This window comes from Vombatus ursinus, unplaced genomic scaffold, assembly GCF_900497805.2.
Source record: "Vombatus ursinus unplaced genomic scaffold, bare-nosed wombat genome assembly UNPS02007612.1, whole genome shotgun sequence".
NCBI classification, from domain to species: Eukaryota; Metazoa; Chordata; class Mammalia; order Diprotodontia; family Vombatidae; genus Vombatus; species Vombatus ursinus.
The window spans coordinates 2339653-2360098 of record NW_020947390.1 but is presented as its reverse complement, the minus strand read 5'-3'; the positions used below and the strand labels follow the sequence as shown (position 1 = coordinate 2360098).

General features: G+C 36.3%; 1 protein-coding gene across 3 annotated transcripts in view; it reads right to left on the bottom strand.

Annotated features, from left to right (window-relative positions):
- Nucleotides 1–20446, bottom strand: part of ARHGAP42 (Rho GTPase activating protein 42) — a 383988-nt gene that overhangs the window by 246995 nt on the left and 116547 nt on the right. For all 3 annotated transcript variants that reach the window (XM_027849544.1, XM_027849543.1, XM_027849545.1), the window contains one exon: nucleotides 16044–16105. In XM_027849544.1, the coding sequence (XP_027705345.1) occupies nucleotides 16044–16105 (62 nt within the window). The remainder of the gene's footprint in view (nucleotides 1–16043; nucleotides 16106–20446) is intronic.

Genomic DNA, 20446 nt, shown 5'->3' with positions numbered 1-20446 from the left:
CCCACCTTTGACCCTATCTACATCTCATTCTCCCAGTCACTCCCATCAAGATCCTTCCTAGATCCCTCCCAAAGTCTTTCTGTATATAAGGTCCATCTTGTCTCCATTAAGGTGTTCAGATTCTTAAGAGTCTAGCCAAAGGCTCAGATTTTTACATTCTAGCCAATAGCTCAGAAATGTTCAGATTCCTTAAGAGTCTGGCCAATATGATGGATTTTTAATAAACTGTGTCTCTGGCTGAAAGAAGACTTGGGTTGAATTCATTCAGGCAGGACCCGCATGTTGTGATTTTGGGGTCCCAGCACCCCCAAACCTCAACAAAAAGACTAGAGTTCATAGTGCAGATAAAGAGTAGGGTTCTCTGTAAGAGAAGTCAGAAGGAGAAGTGAAAAGCAAATACATTATAGTTGGATATGGGAGATTTAAGAATTCCTGAAATAAGAGGTGGTAAATTTATGTGTGATGGCAAGATCAAGTATATGATCACCTTTGTGTGCAGCTGAGGTTGGGGTGAAGGAGTAGCTCATGGGAGGTGAATAGGTTGAGGAACTGAGTAGTTAGAATATTTGAGGGAGAATCAATATATAGGTTGAGGTCCTCTAGTATGAGGGCAGGAGTTGGGGAGGAAAGGAAAATTGTAAGCTAGGTATCAAACTCATTAGGCAATGAAGGAGAATGTCCTAGCGGTCTACAAACTACAGTTACGAGGATTTTGATTGGGTTTTAGATACAAATAGCATGAACTTCAAAGGAAGAAAGGTTACTGAGTTAAAAAAGGAAGGGAGTCAACCTAGAAGTAGAAGTAAGGAGCAAGGAGTATCCCAACTCCCCCACTTTTACCAGTGAGCCGAGGAGAATGAGTGAAAGTATAGCCAGTAGTGAAAGGTAAAAATTGCTTTGTGCTGGCACCGATAGAAATGACTGTTTTGGGGCAGATACTAGATACCCACTCCAGCCTCCAGCAGCCTTTCCTCAAGAGACATGATACACTACCTCCTTCCCAGGCTTGGGACCCTTAACTTGTGAGGATCAAATGAGATAATATTTGTAAAGCACTTAGCACAGTGCTTGGAACATAGCAGGTGTTTAAGAAAAGGTTTCCTTCCTTCTTCACTAATGAAATCCTTTGCTTCTTTCAAGGTTCAGCTTGGTCATTGCTTCATTCATTGTCTCTCTTGACCTGACATCATCCTGTTGCAGTCTAGGGGTGTTGGGAACCCCAAAATTCAAGGGCAAAAGACGTGGGTCCTGCCTCTAATGAATTCGACTCAAGCCTTCTTTGAGTCCAAGACAAGGTTTATTAAAACACCAATTGAGGTGGGCAAGATTTTAAGAATCTGAGCCTTTATAATGAGAATACAACTGGGCCAGACTTTTAAGGAATCTGAACAGAGACAAGATTTATTATATCACCAATAGAAATGGGCTAGACTCTTAAGGAATCTGAGCATTTTAATGGAAGCAAGACCTTTTATACAGAAAGACTCTGGGAAGATCTGAATGTGATCTAGAAGTGGCCAAGTAGTATGGAGTGACTGGGAGGTCACAAAGAAGGACCCAGAAGGGCCAGGTGCCCCAGATGAACACCAGGGAGCTGGGCAATGGGGAAAGTCCAGGGCCTTTCAAGGGTCCATGATCAGCACCCCAATAACCCCACTATCACCACCAGCAGCAACATCATTCAGCTACTCATGATCTCTTCCCTCTTTTAATTAATCACAAAATTCTGTTTGAACCTATCCTATGCATTTATGTCCTACTGGACTCATTTTTATACAATCTTTATCTCCCTTACTACCTGTATCCTCTTTAAATACAGAATGAATGGTGGTTCTCAAAACAGCCCTCAAAGATAGGTGCTATTATTATCATTCCCATTCTACTGATTAAAAAAAACTGAGGCTAAATGACATCAAGTGACTTGTTTGGGGTGACAAAACTAACAAATATCTGAGGAAGGATTCAACTTAAATCTTCCAGACTCCAAAGCCTTCAGTGTGACACCTCGCAGTCACTTGGATTGAATGGAATTACAGTGCTTGGCACATGGTTAGGAGCTTAATAAATGTTGTTGACTTGGCTTGATGACTACGGCAGGGGTAAAAACAAGGCTGTTCCCAAGGATAGCAAAATGTGCTCTTTGTCCATTTTGAAAGCATGGTTAGTTTATGACAACCTAGCTTGAACACCAAACCAAACCTTTACCAGACCCTTGCCTCTTTCCAAATCTTATTCCTTATCCTTCCCCACCAGTCCTCAAAGAAAATAATTTTATGAACACGCTCATCTGTGCCTGCTCCTAAGAACCACCTTTGACCACCCTGACAGCATAAAGTGTTCTAACCAAATAATTCATTCCTGTAATGTTTACTGTGCCCAAATATAGCAGGCTGAACACATTGGCTTTTCTATCCTATTTTTAATACCATCTAGTGCCTTCCCCCAGCTTACTATATTTTGAAATTTCCAACCTTCACAAGAAGGCATTTCACCAAAAAAATTTTGATGTATAAGTTTTTCATTAATCTTTATCTCATTAAATGGCAATGTACAACAAAATTAAAATTTATTCTTAGTTTTCAATAGTATTCTTCTTACACAAAGCACTTAAACATTAAAAACTAGGATAATAAGAAATTAAATTTTGGGGAAGAAAGTGTGGAGAGACTCCATCTGCTACAGAAGATCTGGCCAGAATTATTACAGGTTGATCTGTACTCTCTACAACATTAATTCACTACAATACACATACAAACAAACACATTCTAATTTGTTTCCTACCATTCCATTCTCTGCAAAGCAAAATAAAAACTAAATAATCCACTACAGAAAAAGATAAGGTTATCCTTACCTTAATTTATATTTTCAAATGTACATATACTTTGAAAAAACTTTCTAACTCAGTTTACAAGGAAAAACACAACAAAAACGGCACCCTTCCTAAGGTTAAAATCTAGAAATAGCTGAAGCCAAGGTCTATGGATTTCTCTTCACTTCAAAAGAAAATATCATGAATACTTTTGCTAAGATCAATTACATACACGTTAAATTTAACCCATGGAACACCAGCATGACACAGTGGATTATGTACTGAACTTGAGAGTCACAAAACACCTGGGTTCAAATTATGCCTCATACATTTATTAAAATGTGTGCCCCTGTGCAAATCAATCCACCTTGTATAGCATCTACTTTACAAGGTTATTTTGAACCACAAATGAGGTAATCTAAAGGAAGTATACTACCAACTTTAGAATACTTCATAAATATGATGTAATTATCAATTCTTAAAATCATTCCCATGCCAGAAGAAGTTTTCAATATTTCAAACATCCATGATTTAGTCACTGTAGACACACTGCGACACTTCTACAACTTAGCAGGTGACCTGTGAGAGTTACTATGCCTGACAAACTAACTTTCTTGATGATAATTTGGGTTCAGAATCCCCAGACTCAGCTGTACTGGTCCTCAGATGCCAGATACTCAGCCCATTACTGGGCCTGTCCTCAAAGTCTTTCCCTTTTGGAAAGATCTGTCAGAGATTATGTGCTCTTGGCATAGTCCATGAGAACCAAGGGCTATTTCCACACTAGGATAAGGCATTGGAGGAGGTCTTCAGAAAATAAAAAGCCCATTACTTCAAATGGAAATCAAGGCTGGAAGTAACACAGCACCTCCAAGGAACAGATGGCATATGTCCAAAATACAAATCTAGGCAAAGCTATCAAGAAAACTTGTAAAATTTGTGATTGTTTTTATACTTACATGATATTCTTTCAGCAAACCAAGTGAATCCTTTCAATTTTAGGTTCATGTTAATGAAAAAACAATCATTTGAAAATTATTTTAAAGGGGATTCTTTTTCACTCTTTAATATATGATTCTTCTATATGTTATGTATAATATAGATCTCACATATCTAAAATAATCTGCTTCAATCAGATAAAAAGTCTTTCAAATGAGAGTTGCTCAGTTTCTTTTTTTCTGCACAAGTGGTATGCCAACTGCTGTTGTTTCCTGATCATCTGTAACAATGTGGCTTATTATTTCACTCGGTCCTTTACAGCGCTGTTGTTCAACCAGCAGTCCATGACAAATTTTTACAAGCTTGCAAAATTTTTACTATCAAAAGGTCTTTACTTTTTAAAACCTATAAACAAAAAAATAAATCTTCCTTTTCATTATATCCTGCCTTTCCCACCATCTTCTCTCCTCCCACAACTATCCTAGTGACCCAAAGTTGCTGTGGGCAAGTATGGTTTATAGTACAGAATTTAAATATTTTGCTGGTTTGTGGAATAGCATGTGTTGAAGCAGAAGCTTAGGTTTATTTTCCAATAACATTCCAACACAGCACCCTCTCTGGTCTAGGCCTCAGGAGCTTTTGTAAAAGCATTGGCAGTCAATGTCTTCATACATCTTTACTTTTCCTTATGTCCTGTTAAAGTCTAGCACAGAAAGTCAATAACAAAACAAAGCAATGACACATAAGCAATGTTTCCTTTTTAATAGTGAAATGTAGAAAAATTAAGTGACAAGGGTTTAGTGTTTCTGGTTACTAACGAAAAGTGTTAGCCCACACTGCTGAAGACTTTGAACAAGCTTTTGCAAAATAACAATAATAATAATAATAATAAAGATTTCATTCTTCTCTGCAATTATGGAACTCTAGAGTTAGGCCTGGGAAGCAAAGATGTATGGAAAAGGCAAGGAGGGAAAAGAGCTAAGTAGGGATAAAAAAGGTAACTTGCTGGAAATCCAAGAATTCTTTGTTGTTGTTCAGTCATTTCAGTTGGGTCCAACTTTTTCTAAGTCTACTTGGGGTTTTCTTAGCTAAGATACTGGAATAATTTGCCATTTCCTTTTCCATTCCATTTAACAGATGAGGAACTGAGGCAAACAGGGTTAAGTGACTTGCCCAGAGTCATACTCCTAGTCTGAGGCCAGATCTGAACTCAGAAAGACGAGCCTTCCTGACTTCAGGCCCAGCACTCTACCCACTGTGCCACCTAGCTGCCCAACAAAAGCTCTAGCAAGACATCAAAAGTTCAGAGAATCACAGACCTCACAGGATAACAGGATCATAACTAGAGCTGGAAGAGAGGCTTACCGTCTACTGTCTTTATTTTACACATGAGGAAACTGAGACCCAAAATGGTTAAATGACTTGCTCAAGATCACACAGCTAATAAGTATCAGAGATGGGATTTGAACCCAAGTCCTTTGTCTCCAAAGTCAGTGTGCATTCTTCACTGTACCAAAACCAATGTCCACAGGTTCATCCCAAGGTAGAGAATATTGGGACAATATAACTTCATTCCAGGCATTTTGTTTTAGCTTTTTTTTTAAATTTTTCATTTCAAATCCTTTTTTTTTAATAGGTAAAGTCAAATCCCGGACAAAGGGGTCTAAGGGGAAAACAGAACAATTAAAAACTATTTTTATAGGGTATCCCAAAAGTCAGTGCAATTTTAAGCTATTAAAGCTCAAAACAGCACTAAGACTTTTGGGATACCTGTGCTTTAAAGTTTGTAGAATGTTTTTATCACAACAACCCTCAGAGGAAAACTGGGCAAGTATTATCCCCATTTGACACATGATGAAAGGAAGGCTGAAAGAGTCTAAGAGGCTAAAGAGACTTCTCTGAGGTCACATAATAAATACTGGAACTAAGACTCCAACCCTCACAAGGGATACTGAATGAAAGAGGCTCTGGATTTGGAATCAAATCACTTGCCATTGTGAGGCCAGAGGCAAATCACAGCCTCTCTGGCCCTCAGCTGCCTTATCTGCAAAATGAGGAGGTAGGACTAGATTGCCTCTAAAATCTCTTTCAGTTCTAAATCTATGTTCCTATGCTCTTTCCTAACTCCAACTTGGGAATTTTTTCAATGATTTGTGAGTCTATGAAGTGCACATTTAAATCTGACAGTCTGGCCTAAAGTTATGACATAAATTCCATGAGGATGATATCAGTTACAAGAGGATACCCTTCGCCTGTATAGGAATGCATCCACTTTCCCAACATGTGCATCGATTTTAACAAGAATCAATTCTCAATTTTCCATGATGTCAGGGTCCTGGCTAGCTCTGAGTAACATTGGAAAGCCCTTAGGGCAAGGGAGAGGCTCATAGACAAAAAGTAACATCTAACATCATCAGGCCTGTGGCAAGCACACAAACGTACACACTCATAACACACATCACCCCTCAGGGGCACAGATGCCTTAATGCCTCTAGGAAGGCAAATCAGTAGAACATATTATCACATGAGAGACATGTACTCATTATCTGAACTTTACTTCCACTTAACCTTTTTTCTAGCTCTGCTAATAAGTATCAAAATTATGTTATTTATTTCACCCATATCTTCCTTTATTTCCCCTGTACCCTAAATATAGATTTTAAAAATATTTTTCTATATTATGAACTTGAAGAATATCAAGAAACAAGAATATTTCTTTTAAAAAAAGAACATTTTTAATAACAGAAAAATAGGACCATATAGGGAGTGGTGATTCTCCACTATGTACAGCTTGGGATGTTCATCTGTTTGTATATTTTAAGTTTAACATAGGAGTTCTAAAACTTTCCTGCTTCCCTGTGATTCAGAAAAGTTAAACGACTTATTCAAGCATAAGCACCAGAAGTAGGATTTGAACCCAGATTCTCTGGCTCTTGAGCCCCCTTCTAAACTTACTTCTGCTCTTCTCTGTTTAATTTTTTTATGATTGATTCACTGTTGCTCTTTTCTTTCTTTTTTTTTAAAAGTATAATTACATTCCCTGACTAACTTTCCGTCCCATCCCCACTGAAAGAAAAGGTCTTCCTTATAACAAATAAGTTTAGTAGTGCAAAACAAATGCACACCTTGGTCATGACTGAAAATGCACATCTCATTGTACACTTCATTTTGATGGGGAAAAGGGGCAGTAGCACTCTTCTGTAGTTGTGATTGATCACTGTGTTATCACAGTTCTTAACTTTTTCACAGTTCTGTTTACAATGTTGAAATCTTTGTAAAAGTTATTCTGCTGGTTCTGGTCAGTTTGTATCAATTCATGTAATTCCTCCCATATTACAGTAACAGTATTTCTTTAGAGGTATAGATGACTAAAAGGGAATGAATGCCCTACAAAGATGGGACAGAATAATCACTACAAACCCTAGACACACTCTATACTGGGCATCATCTACGAAATTCAAAGGACATAAGAAGGATTATGAATTCTCATTTATACCCCTCCCACACCTTTTGATTGAATTGTCAGTCACTATAGTTTCCTAAAGCAGACAAAACAAATTAATCTTCCTCAAAGACCATAGCATTTTAAAATTGGTCCTGACACTTGTATCCAACATGAAGAGTGACTTCCAGCTCCATTCACATTGGCTTCTTTCCAGAGTCTTTCTCTCTGTCTTTCTCTCTTCATGTCTTCTCTCCTCATAATGGAAATCGAGAAAACTCAAAAGAGGATTCTCTTCTCTCTATTGTCAATTCCCACCCCCTCCCTGACAAGCCTATGCTAATATTTATTTCCATCAATGAGAAGAGAAATCCACACAACTGGACCTTCAAGCCAGGGTCACATTCTAAAAGAAATAATGCAAAAGGCTCTGGGAAATGATTAATAGGAATACAAAATACCACTAGATTATTTTAAGATTATCATCTTTTTAATTTTTAAACGACTTTTAAAAAAACTACCATATTCCATTAAATCTCAATTAAACTACTACTGAGATATCACATCAGGCATGGAGGTGCCTGGCTCTTCCATTTACAACCTGGGTAATTCTAGGCAAGTTATTTTAAGCTGTTAGGGTGGTTTTTTCCAACAACAGCACAAAAGAATTGGACTCTCTAACTTGATATCCAAGGTCCTTCCAGCTCTAAATCTATCATTCCATGAACCTGTATTCCTAAAGATTATCGCAGTAGAGCATACACCCTGACAATTACTAGAAAATTAGAAAGGCTTCAAGTATGGGCCAGGCAAGAGATTATATATATATCTGTCATTCAAGGACCAGCCTAGATAAGTTTAAAAAGCGTGGTTACCAGAAGGTTTTCCATTTAAAAAAAAAAATCATCTCTAACCACTTATAGAGACTGTCTCTTAAAAAAATGGAAGACCTGGGATTTTGCTTCAGTGGAGGGAATACCTATACCCCCGATTGAACCCATAATCTCAGGGATCCTTGAAATAATGAAACAATAAGTAAAATTAAAAAAATAATTCTTCAGGGCAGCTAGGTGGCACAGTAGATAGAGCTCTGGCCTTGGAGTCAGAAGGACTTGAGTTCAAATTCGACCTCAGACACTTGAAACTTACTAGCTGTGTGACCCTAGGCAAGTCACTTCACCTCATTGCCTCACCATATACATATATGTATATGAATGTATGTATTATGTATGTATATATGTATGTACATATATATAATTCTTCTTTGGAGAACTCTGTTTATATCCTTTGACTACTTAATCACTGGAGAATGGCATGTAGACACACACACACACACACACACACACACACATTAGTTGTCTTTATATCTTGAATACCAAACCCTTATCCAAGAAGTTAAATACAGTTTTCCCCAGTTGACTACTTGCTTTTTTATGCGATGCATTAATTTTGTTTGTGCAAAAGGGTTTCATTTTTACGTAATCAAAATAATCTCCCTTTCGTATTCTTATACATAAAACATATTTATAGTAGTACTTTTTGTGGTAGCAAAGGACTGGAAACAAAGTAGATGCCTGTTGCCTAAGGAATGGCTAAACAAATTTTGGTACATGAATGCAATGAAAGACTACTGTCCTGTAAGAAACAATAAAAACAGATGTAAAGTGAAATAAGCAGAACCACAAGTAAACTCTGTGTGTGTGTGTGTGTGTGTGTGTGTGTGTGTAAATAATAGCAACAATGTAAATGGAAAGAAAGAAAACCACCCCGAGAGTCCTGTAAATTAACTTGTTGCAAAAATAGATTTCAGACCTTTCAGCTTGCAAAGGCAAAGCCAGAAATCTTTTTGAAAAGAATGAATGATGTCCTATATTTACACTTCTCTGGCATGGATGTGACTGTAAGCAAGACAATTTTGAAGGATAAGCCAAAAATCAGCTGGAATTAATAGATAAGATATCTCCTCCCAAATTCTTTGCCAAGGTGGGTAGTCCACAGGGGTAGAACACTGCATATAAAGCCAATTTTTTTTTTCAGTGCACCGATTGGTTTTGCTGGTTTTTTCCTCTTCCTCCTTTTCTTTAATTTAAACTTTTTTTTTTTGTTACAAGAGATGGCTCTGGGGGAAGGGAATATATGGGGGGGAATAAAAAAAGATATTTTCAAAACAAATGAGTTGCTATATAATAATACTTTGTTATTATTGTTGAAGTAAGCCCATTATGCACTTACATAACTCATTAAAACAAAGAGAGAGTGTATATGATTTGCAGTTCACTCTTTTAGACACTGAGGTAAAAGATTTAGGAAACCAGGTTGCCTGCCTTCAAGGAGCCTACAATCTTTTTAGACAATGTAATGAGGTTGCCATATTTATTTCATCACTTCTAAGATACTAAGATTGGAATTCTATGATATCAAAAGTTTAGCCTCAACAAGTTTTGGGGTTCCAAAAATTAACTTGATAAGTCTAAGATGGGGAAGACCTGCTTACAGAGCAGTTTCTCTGGAAAAAAAAAAAGGTACTGGGGTTTTAGTAGACATGAGTTAAACGAGTCATCAATGCAACACAGCAGCCAGAAAGATTACATTTTAGGCTACACTGAGAGAGGTATATTATTCAGTTCTATGAGGTGATAGTCTGGTTATACCTTGCTCTGATCAGACCACATATGGAATATTATGTTCATTTAGGGGTCATGAGCTGAAGAGAGTTAAAAGGAAAGTTTGACCACGATGATAAAGGGACTTGACATCACGTCATATGAGAATTGTTAGGTAGAATTTTAAGAGGGGAAAGAATTAGGTAAAATTTAAGAAAATTTTTCTAAAAATGAGAATTTGCCAAAAATTGGGGAGGTAGGGCTGTACCAGGAAGCACATGATGTACAAGGATCCTGGCCCTTAATAGATGTCTTCAAGCAATGGCTGGATGACTACTTATTGAGGCATACTATAAAACAGACTCTGGTTTTAGTATCAGTTGAATTGGCTGGATTCTCAATTCCCTTCCAACATTGACATTCCGTAATTCTGTGAATGTTAAAATTATTGTTCCGTCCAATCCCTAAAGTACTTGGGGGTGGGGTGGGGGAATTCTACCAAAGTCCAAATAGTCTAGAAACATACAACAAACCTGTTTAAAAATCCTACTCTTCCTCTTCAGTCTAGACTACAACTGATTCCCTCCTTCCTTCCTTTCCCACCCTCCCTCCCTCAATCTTTCTTAAAGGAATTTTCAGCATTGGATGATTCAGGTGGCATAAAGCAGTCACTGCATAAGAAAGCTGGTATGTTAATACATACCTAACATTTTCTTCTAACATAAGTTAAATGTACAACCAAAAGACATCAAAAATCCCTATGTTCATTGAGTACTTTATTTATACTTTATCTGAGACGATGAAAGTAACTAGATGATTACTAAATTTACTAGACTCTTGTAGATAGTAGTATCTAGCTTGAATTTCAATATTATTTAATGAATCAATACTTGCATTGTGAAAAATTATTACAAAAGTATAAATCAATAAAGGAAAAAATTGTTGCTATTAGAAAGGAATGTAATTCACCAACCACTGTAAATTCTCTTCAACATTATAGATTCTTAGTTTAAATCAAACTTAATCATTTTCAGGTTCAGGGTTCATTTAGCACTGGTTAGATGTGGCATTAAGTTAAAAGAAAATAAGGCTTTAAAACATTTATAAAAAAAGTTTATTAGGTTTGCTTATGGATTAAATTGCTCTCACAAACCAGTAATTTGATAAATTGAGTGTCAATGAATCAGTAACATATGGATTAAATTTCCCCTGAAGTACACACCAGTTTCAAAATGATGGAAAAATACTTAAGTGAAATGTGTCTGGTATTCTCCAAATTCCTACGTATCTGAAGGTTAGTTTGAGATAATTCACTGGCCCATAATGATTCTTTGGTCTTCCCCACATTTTTTTTTTAAAAGAACTGTTAGAAATAGGTTATTACTGTTCATAAAATTTCTAAAGTTATCAGATGTGCATCAAATTATTTCATTTGTTCTATAATACTTTAAAATATTCCTCCAAGTGGGTACTTGTATTAAAGGTAGATTTCTGCCTACCTCTCCCTATTCTACTTCCCCGCCCCCTCCCCAGTAGCTAAAGCACTTAATAACTAAACTTAGTGCCATGTACCAAGGGAACCAGCAATGGAAAAAGTTAGCTGGTATCTCAAGATATTGTTTGGAGGATCAAAGGAACTAGAGCCACATTTCTGAAATCGATTGTAATAAGCAGTGTGTCCTACTTCGTGACAATATATTCTGTCCATCATTTTCTTTTGGGGGTGGGGATGGGAAAGGCAGTAGAGGGGAAGGATTAGGGTGACCAGATTCATTGTTAATTGAAATAGGAGAGATTTCAAGCAAGGTTAGAAAGTTAAGCTCATTCTCCCTAGGGAAATTAAACTGAGAAGAATAAGCAAAGGTCATTTAGATTTGACCATGACCAGGAACAAACCCAAGAAGACAAAATCCAAGAGGCCTCCAGAACTGAACACAAAGCAATCTGGGTCAAAAGACCCAAGACATGGAGTAGGCAGAGAAAATAGAAGACTTATGGTTCTGTGTTGCCCCAGCAACCTGCTGGAAGTTCTCAGGAGCTAGCAGTACCACCTCTACTGAGTGGCTCAACTTGACCATGGCATGATATCTACCTAGGCTCTGCCAAGTTACCTACATTGAATTTCCATAAATGATCATTTGAACAGGTTATGTTACCCTGCCCCTCTAAGTACTTTGTAGAGATTTTTAATACTCAATAAACAAATGTGAGGATTCAACAAGGCAACTAAGACTGCAAATTCATCTTTTTAGAGCATACCCAAACTCTTAGCCTCTCTTACTTGAATCTAACAATAAATATAATTTAGGTACTAAAATGTTTTAGAGAATATCAGATTCATTTTCATGTAATCTTAATGAACCTTCAAGACTGAAGTACTACTTGGAAAAGTTCTACAGCTATGGTTCTGTTTTGGTTTGGTTTGGTTTTGCAGCTGCTTCTTCCTTAGACATTTCACAGTCACTATTTTATATCAATAAAACATAAGCTCCTTGAGGCCCAGAACAGGTTTTCTTTTTATTTTTTTTTCTTCCATCCCTCAGAGACTAGCACAGCTCCTGGCACACTTGACTTCACCACATATATAAAATAGGACATTAAGGAGAATTAGCTTCTAAAGCCTCACATTCAATCTAAAAGCTGTATTTCTTCTATATTTATAAATCACAATATCAGGCATATGATGTAATTGTACCATGCTTTTTTTTAAAATGACAACAAGGGTTTAAATAATTTAGGCTATATCCCCAAAGATGAAGGGTAGGATGAGACAAGTATACATGTTACATTTGTTCCACATGTGTTTCATAAAGTTTCAGGTACTACTTATTAATGCCAACATGGGTTCAAGCCTAGAGTACCTTTCTGATATATCAAACTGCTGTTTAAACAAAACAAAACAAAACAAACCTCTATCAAGTGAAGCTAAATGGAAGATTTACTAAAAAGTTATCTATAAGGATTTAAGCTTGATTTATTCTTCTAAAATTAGGTGAGTGCAAAAGAACAGACAAATTTCATTTATCCACAGATACTGAAGAATGGGGAGATCTGTTTAATCAAATATTATAGTTAATAAATTATTGCAACATATGCCATGAATAAAAAGGTTTTCAAAGAAAACAGATGACATCTCATGTTTCTGGTTAGGGTTGGAAGAGTTGACAGTCAAGTTCCTTTTCAACTCTGGGATATTATAATTGTAATTAAAGTCACATTTATTAAGAAAGTACAAGTTATAGGTGCAAGGCACTATGATAGACCTCTGGCATACAAAGATAAAAAAGAAAACAGTCTCTGTTCTCATGAAACTTGTAAACTAGTGGGGCAATTAAAAAAATACAAGTTGAATTACTGAGTGCATAAGACAGAGCAAATGGAGACATTTTTGATTCACAGAAGGTGCAACTTCTTTGAAGGGATCATGAATGAAAAGGTCCAACCTATGCATGGAGAAAATGATGCCCACAATTGCACTGAGACAGAGAATATTTAATCAACAATCATTTAATGAGTACCTACTATGTTCTAGGAACTCAAGGGGCTTACATTCCATCAGATTATATTACAGCACTCCAACCACCCTCTTGCCTGTGGCCCTATTAGGGGGACTGCTGCAGCTGCTCCACACATATCTGCCCTCCCTCCCCTCCCCTTCTGAACTAGATCTCCAGTTCCATGCTCTCCAGGTGGCTGAGAGTTAACTACAACTAGACAATGTCACCTTCCCATTTCTGCACTCTGGCCATCTTCCTATCATATCACACCAAGTAGCCATGCCATTTTAACTTGCTGTTCTAGGGACAGTAATCAAATCAACAAGTACCATTCCAAAGAAAAGTGTGCCCTATGACTCCATTTACAATTCCCGTGATTTCCCAAACCACTCCTACAGGTGTAGGAAGCTAACAGGACCCATTAGTATTTAATGAATGGAGTGAGGGAGTGATATCATAAGACTTCCACTTAAGGAAGGTCAGTTTGATAGCTGAATACAGGATGGACCACAGTGGGGGAAGAACTGAGCCAGGAAAACAACCAGAAGCCTATTGCAATAGCTTAGTTGTGAGGTGATGAGGGCCTGTAGCAAGATGGTGCCTGGGTGAGTAGAGAGAAGGGAGCACATATGAGAGAAGTTGTGAAGGTAGAAATAGCAAGACCTGGAAACAGGAGTTTGGAGTGAGTGTGGGTAAGGTGTCACAGATGACGTTGAGTTTATAAGCCTGGGTAACGAGGAGATGGTGATGTACTTGAAAGTGTACTTGAAAATACTAGGGGAATTTGGAAGAAAGAAGGGAGTTTAGATTTGAAAGATGAGTTCTGTTCTGTTTTGTACTAGTTCTGTCCTGTGGTAGTGACTGTATGAATGAGAGAAGGGATGTGAATGTTAGAAAGCTAGAAATGACCATGGCACATCTGTTCATAACAACTTAGTAAGTCAAAATATCCTACGCTTGAAAAAAAAATTCAGAATTTTTTTTTTTTGCTTAAGAGTCATTAGATTTTTATTTTATTTTTTTGCATTTGCCCAGGTGCACTTCGAATTATGTGCACTATCTCCATGGAAACTTCAGTGTTCATTTTTCTTGTATTCATCTGGAGAAGATATTGAAGAGCAAAACTACTGATCTGATTTCTTTCCCAAAAGTTCCATTATTCTTTTAAATTAACTAAGTAAAGATATTCCTTTTACTAGGAAAATGTTCCAAAAAAATGTTCAAAGAAGAAGACCATACAACTTAGGCTCTTTAATAAAACAGACATTATATGTTTGCTTTTTTACAAAATTTAACAGCACAAAAACACACATCAACCTACATGAAACAGAAAATAAGTACCTTACTAAGAGATGGTTCAAATGAAAATACATTTTCTATGTCCTTCTACATCAAATAAAAGCACCCTTCAGGCTCATGCCATTAACAATACTATCCTCTACCTCTATTCCACCTTCAGATTTTCCTTCACGTTCTATTTGGTATTCAGAGTTTCGAAAGATTTCATTTTTACCAATAAGCAAAAGTTATCTTTCAGGAAAGTAACAGAGGAATAGGCCCCAAAGAAGACTTCTTGTGACTTCTAGATGCCAGCAAAAAATAGAATCACCATTTTGAACATGGTTCTGATAACACGTCTATCATCTGAAGAGGAGACTCAATCCAAAGAGGCTCACCATCAGAAGGTAGGCTACCATGTGACAGATTGTTCTGCCATAAAAATAAGTGATCTATGAAATCACGGAGTAATTACAATCTGTGTCAGTAGAATGGGCATCCACACCAATGAAATTGGCATTTTTCAAAGTATCAAAAGAATCAGAGGCACAGTAATTGATCTCTAAGATCTCTTTCTACTTCTATAGTTCAATTCTAACTAATTTAATAAATATTACTTCCCTGTGTCCAGAGACTAAGAATCAATAAACCACAAGGGGTTTATTGACAAAAAGAAAAGACCTAGCTGTGCAAAAAAATCATAGTATTATTTATAAACAGCAGAATGTTGGAAACAACAACTGAGGAACTGCTAAGAAAATTCTGATATGTGAATGACCTGGAATACCCCTAATAGAATAAGGTACAATGACTAAGAAAGATTGAAAGAGCATGGTAAGACCTGTACAAAGTAATACAAAATGAACAAAGCATAACTGAAAGAATAATGAGTACAAGTACTACAGCTACATAAATGAAGACAACTTTAAACAGTGAAAAAATAAAGATTAAAAAATGCTGCATAACAATGATACTGACTTAGAAAATATTCACCCTTTCATCCTTTTAAAAAATGGAAACTACTGAAATGTGTCTGCATGTATTAGCAACCACAATTACTCTTTGATGCTGTTTCATTTCAGTAGGTTAATCAACCAGTATTTATTAAGTGCTTATTTCTTTTTTTTAAATACATTTTTTTTTCCTTTTGTAGGCAATTGGGGTTAAGTTACTTGCCCAGGGTCACACAGCTAGTAAGTGTCAAGTGTTTGGTCTGAGGCCAGATTTGAACTCAGGTCCTCCTGACTTCAGGGCCGGTGCTCTATCCACTGCACCACCAAGCTGCCCCCTTAAGTGCCTATTTCTAGAATTTATACATTACAGAAGCTTCAAATGCGGATATGCTGGGGTTTTGTAAAATGTACCAAATCACATATATCACTGACCAAATAAATAAATAAAAATAAATAAATATGCCATCATTTCTGAGTTTGTGTAAATGGCTACATTTCAAAATGGCAAAAAATAATACATACCAGTCTTCTCCTTTCTTCTTCCACTGCAATAAGTAATCGAGCAAATTCTTTTAATGACTGAGCTAAAGGGAAACAAAAGGATTCATTAGTTTTCTTGTATTAGAAAAAATACAGGAAAGTCTTATTTCAAAGAGTATTATCATCTGAAGTCTGAATGTCATGGTGGCAGAGTATATATGTTGTACACAGACTTTTTCTGAGTCCTTCTACAGTGTCTCCAACATTAGCCTCTTTCATTAAGAATAAAATGTATAAAATTCAAAGAAATGGAAAGTTACTAAATGTTGACTGAAGATAGAATATGTCATAGAATAAAGTAGTTCTCTCTCCACTAGCAGTCTAACCCCAACTCCTGAAAATGATTAACAAAATTTTAGTTTCAGCCCTCGGTTTCAGTATCACATTTGTAACCGTCTACCAGTTACCCTACTTTTATCTCAAAAACTAAACTAAACCACTAAGCCCCATCAACTGTTATTACCACAATTTCTTTAATCTGTCACCTCTTCCTATTTCTACTAGCAATATCCACACTAAGCTATTTGTTACTCATGCCGCCTAGGATAAAATGGCCTCCAAGACCAGTGCTCTACCCACTGCATGACCCAGCTAGCTGCTTTACCTCTTTGGTAATCTTGAGCTTAAATTTCATTAATTTGATACTTCGAATCATGCTTTAACTGATACGAATTTTCCCTACTCTGATGCTGATCACAATCTCTACCATCTTCTTGTTCTATGCGATTCTTTAAAAAAAAAAAAATCATTTTTTTTCCTTCTTTCCTTCTCCCTACCCCCTTCCCTCAAAAAAAGAAAAACAAAACCCTCCTGACAAGTACACATGGTCACACAAAGCAAATTCCTGCATTGGCTGTATCAAAAAAATAAAAATAAAATAACAATTCATTCTGTACCCTGAGTCTATCACTTTTTCCTCAAGAGGTGGGCAGCATGCTTCATCATTAGGCCTTTGGAGGACAGGGCTGGTCACTATGTTTATCAAAGCCTTTAAGTCTTCCTTGGTTGTTTCTCTTAACAGTTATTGCAAAAATTGTTTACTTGGTTCTGTGGTCACTTTACTTTGTATCAGGTCATACAAATCTTCCCTGAAGTCATCCTTTTTATAATTTCTCATAGCATAATAGCATCATATTATATTTATATATGATTTGTTCAGCCATTCTCTCAATTAATGAACACCCCCTTAATTTTCAGTTTTTTGCTACAACAAAAACAGCTTCAATAACTATACTTTTTGCACATGTGGGTCCTTTTTTTCTACCTTGGATCTTTTTGGGGGTATTGTTCTAATAATTAAAACTATGCAGTTCTTAACTGTGTTCCTATAACATTTCCATAAAGTACTAAAAGAAGATGCTAGAGAAACCTTCCTTTTTTTCTTTTAATGTCCTGGTAACATTTATTGTCATTTATTCTTGCTACATACATATGCCTCCTTTTCCAGGAATACTTATGCTTATAATGTTGTTCATGGCACAGAGTAACTCATGCAACTGTGATCATTAATGGCTTATAAATAATGCCTTTAATCTCCAAACTGCCTACTCGTTCATCTTATTCCAGTAAATGGTTGGCATTGATTTCTCCCCATCTTCCCTGCCTTCAAAGGGAGACTCAAAATAGATATCTAATAGTGTTCCCTAAAATGTTCCAATGTTTTATTAAGATGATTAAATTTGATGTTTTAATGCCTGAATATGCCCTGGTTTAGACTGAGCACTTCTCCTGGTTTTTAGGGTTCTATTTCTCGCCATTAGGTAAGTTATTCAAATACTCCTGGTACCTGAAAGAATTAAAGCCCTTTCCAGAGATATTGCCTTATACTGCTTATAGCTGTAGTGAGGAAAGAAAGGGAAAGAGATATCTGGTGCATTACTGATGCAGCCATCTGGAAAAAAAATCTGTTATTAACAAGTTAGTCTTCTAGCCTGTCACAAAGACACTACAGAAACAGAAATAAATACCATTCAAGATTAATAAAATGTAAAAATGTTTTACATGAATTGTTACATTCACTAATTTACTATTCTAATTCTATTTCATGCTCCTCCCTCCCTCCATCATTAGGCTATCTACCTAAATAGAACCCTTGAATAAAAAACTACTATTTACAACCAAACTACCCGAAGTGTTTGGGCACCTTAATTATTCTATAATTTAAAGAAAGTTAGAAGATAGGGAACTGATCTGCTGTTCCTGTTAATTAGGTGGGACAAAAATTCTAGGTTTGTTGTTGTTTTTAAAGAAAAAAAGTAAGGGGAAGGCCAGAACTATGATCAAGTGATTTTGTGATATTTGAATGATAATTAAAAATTATACAATAACTTTATACATTAATGATCATAAAATAAAAAATTAATTTCTTTTCATTATGATTTCTATAACTGATAGAACAAGAATACAAATGAATATTATAATTGTTTCCTCTCTTCTTTTCATCCTAGCTAGCCAAGCATTTATCATCTCTCATCACCATCTCCTTGTAAACAGTGATTTTATCTTCTTGATACTACCAATCATGAATCAAATAGCAGATTTACAGAAAAGGCTTTGGAAAATGTTGTAGACCAGTTTGCAACACAGTTCTCATATATAAAATGTCTGTTTCCTAAATCACTGATGTTAGAGCCAGGATGTAAATGTACCTTCAATATTGACAGGTTTATTTTCCTGCCAAAAATGAAATCTCAGTAGATGGACCCTTTTCTAGACAAACTATTGCCCCCAAAGTTTCTAAATGTTACTTTTCTTGATTTGTAGCTAGTTCCTAGACCATTAATGCGTTTATCAGATTGCCCTAGGTCTTTTAACTAATCCTTTGATTTCTGTTATGGTAATTGTGACTGGAATCCAAAATGATGTAATCTAGGGGATAACATTTCAAGCCAGTTTAGTCAGCACAGTTTAGTTGATTCCAGAAGAGAAAAGAAGACTTGTGGGTAGAAATTTCATAAGGCTGATATTAAAAAAAACAAAAACACAACAACAACTATTTTTTTAATGTCACTTCACTTGTGTTATATTTGGTTTTCTGATTTACTCCCATGATATTCAACAACAATATTCACTGAAGGACTGAACAACAGATTAAATGTTTACTTAACAGTATTTACTCTCTATGAGGGATTTTATTAGAAGGAATATAAAGATGATTCAAACAATTTTCTCTGCCCCCAAGGAGCTTCCAGTCTAGTAAGAGGCAACTTAAACATACAAGTACACTGGGTGATGTTGATAATGACAGCAGCTCACATTAATATAACATCTTTCTCAGAATAATTATGTGTAGAATATTCTAGGTAGGATCAATACTTTAGCGATCTGATATTCTCAAATACTATAATTCTGCATTTCTTCCTTAACAGAAAATGAGAGACTTCAAATTCTCCAACTCCAAATCCACCACTGGATTAAAACCTGGAAGAGACTTCAGAGATGAAGTCCCTCATTTTACAAATGAGGAAATTCACATAGTTAAGGCATGAAGGACCTAGGGCAAGGTAGGGACCATAGTCAGAAAGTAGTAAATTCATACTCAGATACCAAATTTGGTGCTCTTTCCACCACACCAAATTTGAAGCGTCTTTTATTCAAATACACAAATATTTATTAGGGCTATATAAGAATTTTTGTTACCATTTCAAGGCTCCTCATCCCATTCCTAAAAGTTGTTATTCCCTAAAGTAGACATCATTTCTCTTTTCATACTCCCTCATTTAATGACCCTAGCCACTTCCATAATTATAATTATCCTCCTCTGGACAGGAGGTTATCAAATCTAGATCTAAGGCATTTCTACGAATTTAAATTTCTCACAGTCTTCAGTAAATTGAGGTGTGTCTGATTCAACAAGTCTAAATGACCTTGGTCTATCCCCACAAACTCCTCTACCATCTCATATTTTTCAAAGAATGAGCAACACAGAATTAGCTTGGGGTGGAAAAGAGAGGATACAGTAAAAAAAAAAATACATAGGTTTGTAACAGCTGACCTGATAAGGGTAATTGGGGTCAGCTAAAGTTATAAGTGTTCAAGTGGCTGAATAGTGCATTCTTTCATCTGAGGGCAACCACCACAAGAAACCTGCTATTTGAGGGTTTCTGGAATCCAGAGCCAAGCTAGGCGGCTCCTTGCAATTAGGTGCCACAATAGGTATAGCCCTGGGCCTCCAGTCAGGAAAACCTGAATTCAAATCCAGCCTCAGACACTTACTAGCTGTGTGATCCTGGGCAAGTCATTTTAACCTCTGCCTCAGTTACCTCATCTGTAAAATGGGGATAATCTACCTTTCAGGGTTGTTCTTGAGGCCCAAATGAGATGACAATTGTAAAGTGCTTAATTAGCACAGTATCCAGCACACAGTAAGCACTATATAAATGTTA